The following is a 6222-nucleotide window of genomic DNA, read 5'->3' as shown; positions in this document are numbered from 1 at the left end:
TTCCGTACACACTATATATATATATATATATATATATATATATATATATATATATATATATATATATAATCACAGCAATTATTACTGCATGAACATTGATTTCACAGGTCAGCTTGAGAACAGGAGGAGGGCTTCACAGGCTTTTGGTCCTCTCTGTCTGTCCAACAAAAGATAAATACGCTATGATGTCTCCTTGTTGGGATGTATGTGCAGGATAATATTTCTTCTGTGTCATTTAAAAAGATCATTAAACTGCAGGGAGGCAAGATGTTTCAATCGCGATGCACTCAGTGTGTCAATGTCACAGTTTAGCGCCACAAGTAGCACATTATGGGGTCAGCGACTGAACTTTTACAAACCCCACTGTCGGCCTCTTCTCTGATGACCTCACCGGACTTTAATGAAATATGCAGCAGCACTCATTCACACACAAATACGCTTGCACACCGATAAATAAGTCAGGATGACTTCATTTGTTAAGTTCACACCGATAAATTAATCAGTACAGCAGTAATTAGAAGCCTTTGGTTGTGGCGCTGAGACAAAAATGATGTCTTTTTCTACATAATTTTATTTAAAACGGAATGGAATGGCTGTTATGAAGCAGGATGAAAATCTAATTTTCTGTCTTTAATAAACTGCTGTGGTGTTATCGCCACAGCAGTTTATTAAAACTGCCATTGTGGTTTACTTGTTAACTTATCAGGGTGCAGTATTAAACCATTAAAGGGAGAGATTTCTAAATCAAAGCACAATTTAACACAAAACGTCTGGTGTTTACCCCAGGGTGGGCTCACTCTAAAGTGGATCTGAACGGCCGTTTTCTACCGATGTCTTAAAATTATGGTCATGTAAGTTAAATATAAACCCCCAAAGGCTAATGGAATCATACTTTATTTCCATACTCAAGCCATTTTAGTCGTCTCCTCTGCTGGCAGGTGTCTCTTAATAGATGGGCTTTTCTTCCATTATACTGGAAACACATGTTTCATATCCATATTCTCCAATGGAGTTACGAAATATTCTGCGGTTCGGCGAAGCAGCCAAAACATTCTGCAGCGAAAGAACGACACGAGTGCTTTGTCTACACGCAGGAACCTCAAAGACAAAGACACAAACAGAGGAGATGAGGAAAAAAGAAATTGAAGAGGTAAAGCGAAAAGAGGAGAGATGTGAGAAGATAATGAAAAACAGAAAAAGTGGACAGAGCACTGAAGAAAAAGAGAGAGTGAACCTTGGGTATTTTATCCAGCCATCTTGGTAAAGGCCAGTCTGGAGTCAGTAATTGGATTCATATTTCAGGACGTGCGATGGGGTGATACTGATCTACAAGAAGCCCCCCTGCCAACGCCGCAAATCAACACACGTGAAATGCTGGAGTCTCTGTAAAAATAAACACATTTGACTTGCTGTTCATGATGAAGGGGCTCTATTCAAGATCTAACATTTTAAATAAGAATTCTTTGTAAACCATGTTAGCTGTTTCACTAACCATTTTGTGTTTTGCTAACTCGAACCACCCTCTTTCTTCAAAACCTCCAAAAACGTCAGCAAACTCATGACACATGAACATCGAACATGAAAGACAGATAGCATATCTGATAAAAATCAGTTTAATGTGAGCGGTCTCTCTTTATTTTCATTTAGCCTGAGGCATTTTTGCTGTTGTACAGTCATCTACCTCAATCAGAGCCCTGTCCACACAAGCACACTTACATGCACGCACACAGGCCCTAGCATGGACACACACACGCCTCTAAGAGCTAGAAACAGAGAATTAAATCCAGATGATGGGTGAGGAGAGAGATAGATGAAGGATTCAAGGTCAAATCTGAAGGAATTAGATATGCAGCTTTGAGAAATCAAGGAACATGTTTGCCTCTATATTTTGAGACTATATGGTGACAAACATGTTCTGAGATTTTTCAGTGATGAAAATAATTTTAAATAGTCATTCAAATTTCAAATAAAAGGCAACAATCAATTACTTAACATAATATAAAATTGTTTGAATGTATATTACAGAAGCCCATTTTTTGCTACATAAGAAAAAAATCACGCTTTGATTAATCATAATTATGACAAAGCATATTATGTGGTATTGTCATAATTCTGAGATGCAAAGTTAAAATTATGACATACTAAATCATAATTGTGAGAAAATGTCATAATTATGACATTTAAAGTATTTTATTATTGTAAAAATATTGAAAATGTACCTGAAAACACATGAAATTCTAATTATTTTATGATTTAATTTTTCAACCATTTTCCCTGGCCTATGCATTAGTTCAAGCTCTAACAAAGTGTGCAAAGAGCAAAACAAAACAATAATTATATATAAATTACATATACGTATATGATAAAATAAACACATAATTTAAAAACCAGTTGCTCTTTTTGTCATTGGTGTCAATATTAAAAAGTTTTACTTTGAAAATACAAAAAGAGATATAAATGCACTCAAAAGGTTAAAGTTCATTTAAATGTGTCATTGGTGTTATTATCGTTTGTGAGGAAAATTTTAATTTAATAATAAAAAAGATTAAATTTGATATGAAATCAACACCTGGTGTCAAGTCAGCATTCATAATAATGTCAAGATGGTAAAAATATCATCAGCCTTTATGCAAAAATTTTTTGAATTCAAAGCTTCAACATTTTTAGAGAATGATGTATGCGCACACACTCTTCTACTCACTTGTGCTTTGTTTATTCTGGGCAGCCACATTTAAAACACTCATTACAGCATCTTGTCATCACATGCGCTTGACATGTTTGATTTACTGCTGTCAATGTGCAATTCCATTCTATAATATGAATACCAATGACCACATATTTTCTTTTCAGTGGCCAGGAACATAATGTCTTACCCTCTGAATGCCCTTTGTGTTGTCTGAATGAGAAAAGAGAAGGAAATGGGATCAGGACAGCCTTAAGGTGGTCTCTTTGAGAAGATGGGTGTTGGCATGCTTATCAGCAGCTGGTCTTAGCAGGAACAGATATGGGACACAACAACACGCTGCAGAGATTTACAGATATGCAGTGCTGAAGTACCGTGCAGCCAAACACACACACCTTTGTAAGGAAGCTGAGATGATGATCCGTGTCCTCTGTGCAACCCGGACACTGCTGGAGATCCCCCATCAGGCTGGAAGCTGTTTTGCTCTCCACTGCTGTGTAACACACTGTCTGTATCAGCCTACTTCGCTTTTATCTCCACACACTCATTACATCATCCACTTCTCTCACAGTGAGTGTGTTTCTGTTTCTTTCACTTGCTTTATTTTAGATCGGGCTTGTTTTACTCACTCACACAAACACCTCACCATCTGACTGTAATAACAATGACTTTGTCAATAAAATACTCTCTCTCTCTCTCTCTCTCTCTCTCTCTCTCTTCTGACCTGAGAACATCTTTGCGGTTATCTCTCTCTCTCTGTTTCTCTCCTGCCTGAGGCTGCACACAATGCACTCTGATGTAGTTATCCAAGCAGCGCTGTGAGAAGTTGCATCAGTGTGCCACAAGATATGAATCACACTATTTTACACTGTGCTGTCATTTAGAAGAATGCCACTACATCCGTTAGCACTGTCGCTGGGGTTAAATGTCATTGACCTTACAGAGCATCCATTTAAAATCACTAGATCTCTGAAGTCTCTTGTGGGGTTTTCAGTAAACAATCAGAATTAGCTAAGGAGCACTGATGATTTTTTTGTTTTGTTCTTTTACTTTTATGCCATTACAGGAATGGTGAGTACTTGCGAGATTTAAGAAAAACTGCAAAAATGTACATGCTGAATAATTATATGCAGTGCTCACCACAAAAACACACATCCTCCTATCATTTTAAAAACATGACCTCTCACGATAGGGTTTTTTGCTCTCTTGAGTTCAGTTTAGGACAGCAGCAGATAAATAGCCATGGTAACTCGTTAACAGAGAAATGGCAGAACACATGCTGATGCCACTGTGAGCTCATAACTGTCAGAGTATGTACTGCTTTTAACGAAGACCGTTAATGAAGCATGCATGTTATACAATGGAAAAATTTGCCTATTTTGCAAACCTTAGAAAATGTATACATAGAATTTACTACCTTTATATAAAATTTACTCCAGTTTCCAGTTCACATAAGTGGCAGTAAAACACTAACAACTTTTGGTAACACTTTATTTCGATAGTCCACTTTAGACATTCTATTAACAGTAAGTAACTTTGCAACTACATGTCAACTAGCAGTTAGTAGAGTATTAGTAGACTATCTGCTTAATATCTTCTAATACTTTCTGTCAACTTATTCTACTAACCCTAAACCTACCCTGTCTACTCTGAGAGTTAGTAGACATGTAGTTGCAAATGAATGAGAATTAGTTGACATGTAGTTGACATGTAGTTACAAAGTTACTTATAGTTAATAGAACGTCTAAAGTGGACTAGTGAAATAAAGTGTAACCCAACTTTTATTCCTTTGTACACAAATTATGATTACAGGGGCAGATTATCGATTAATAAAGACTCATTCTTGCATGGTTCCTTGCACAAAGCTCTGTTATGTCCTCAAAACATTTTTACCACAGTGGATGTTTTGCAAACTGATACACTGTCATATTTGTCACATAACCAGCTCCACATGTATGGCTTTTCTGACATAGCAAACTTCCTCTGCGGCTCGCCTGGTACAGCATTGCACTTGCGATGTGGATGACTTGGTACGACTTCTGTGAAACAAGTGTCACGATAAAAGAGCTCAAAGACTTGTAGAAGCAAGATTTCGAGGCACACTCATGAGAGTACCATGTGTGTGCATTCCTCTGCTTGCAAACAAGCCGCGGCACATCTCTACACCAGAATGCCGGCTCCTGCATCAGCAGCACCGCACGCATGTGTCGTGAGGTCATAATAAAGTCATTATTTTTGTTTTCTTTGCACACAAAAAGTATTTTCATAGCTTCATAAAATGACGGTTGAACCACTGATGTCACATGGACGATTTTAATGATGTCCTTACTACCTTTCTGGGCCTTGAACATGTCAGTTGTGTTGCTGTCTATGCAGGTTCAGAAAGCTCTCGGATTTCATTCAAAATATCTTAATTTGTGGAAAAAAAAACATCAGAAAAAACATCCGAAGATGAACGAAGGTCTTATGGTTTTGGAACGACATGAGGGTGAGGAATTAATGACAGAATTTTCATTTTTGGGTGAACTATACCTTTAAGGTAAGGTTTAGTGCAGGTGGTATGTTATATTCAAATGCAATGAAGCATAAACATTTCATTTAAACTTTTGGCATCATTCACTGAACATATAAATTGGAAAATTCCACAAAACACACAAGAAGCAACATATTAGTGATGTTTTTGCAATGAGCATATGTGGCTCCAAACCTGAAAAACTTATTTTTGTCTTCTGTGGAACACACACACAAAGAAATATATTTTGATTATTTTCTGTCCAGACAATTAATGTCAATGGGGTCCAATGTTATTTTGGACCACATAAACTTTCATTATATGGACAAGTTGACACATTCTTCAAAATACTTAGTTTTTTGTTCCACAGGAACAGTCAGAACTTTACATACTGTCGGTTTAGAATGACATGAGAGTGAGTATATGATGATGCAGGTTTTATTTTTAAGTGAACTACTCATTTCAGTAATGTCCACTTTAAAGAATTCCATGCAGAAAATACAACACATAAATGTGATATTAAGGTCTTACTCAGCAGAGACTGAAAGAACTCAAGGCTAATTCTATACCAAGTACACTCAAACGGCTGATTTTTTAAGCTCACAGGGTGCTTTCATCGCTCATCATCTCTCATTCATCCCCCTGTTCTCTCTGTTCTCCCCCAGGGTTCTCTCAGATGAGGAACGTACAGCATCACTGGTTTTCATCTCCCCTCAATCCCTCAACAACTACTAGTTGTGCTCTGTTTGGTACAGATGTTATGGGGGAAACACATTCTGAAAGCTTATATCCTGTTTGCATGTTTTCAATTACCAAATAAATAAATATATTTTTCGCACATGTCGCAGGCATAGTGGATCAAGATTCATGCTGGAATCTGACCGATCTGATTGTCTCCCAAACAGATTGTCTCCGTTGGTTTCAGGGCCTGACTACAAGCCTGCGATTGTAAGCCCTTGAAAACTAGCCCTATAAACAATGTCTGACTTGATATGATTTTGACAACAACTATGTAACAAGTATTGTT

The 6222-nt window shown here is 37.2% G+C and overlaps 1 protein-coding gene across 1 annotated transcript in view; it reads left to right on the top strand.

Moving 5' to 3' along the window:
* Positions 1–5930, top strand: part of LOC107563058 (uncharacterized) — a 10387-nt gene extending 4457 nt beyond the window's left edge. Inside the window, exon 6 of the mRNA XM_016247844.1 lies at positions 5861–5930. Within this exon, the coding sequence (XP_016103330.1) occupies positions 5861–5930 (70 nt within the window). The remainder of the gene's footprint in view (positions 1–5860) is intronic.
* The last annotated feature ends 292 nt before the right edge of the window (positions 5931–6222 follow it).

Source organism: Sinocyclocheilus grahami, unplaced genomic scaffold (genome assembly GCF_001515645.1).
Source record: "Sinocyclocheilus grahami isolate Dianchi unplaced genomic scaffold, SAMN03320097.WGS_v1.1 scaffold24.1, whole genome shotgun sequence".
NCBI lineage: Eukaryota > Metazoa > Chordata > Actinopteri > Cypriniformes > Cyprinidae > Sinocyclocheilus > Sinocyclocheilus grahami.
The sequence above is the reverse complement of the archived record's forward strand: the minus strand, read 5'-3'. Positions and strand labels throughout refer to the sequence as shown.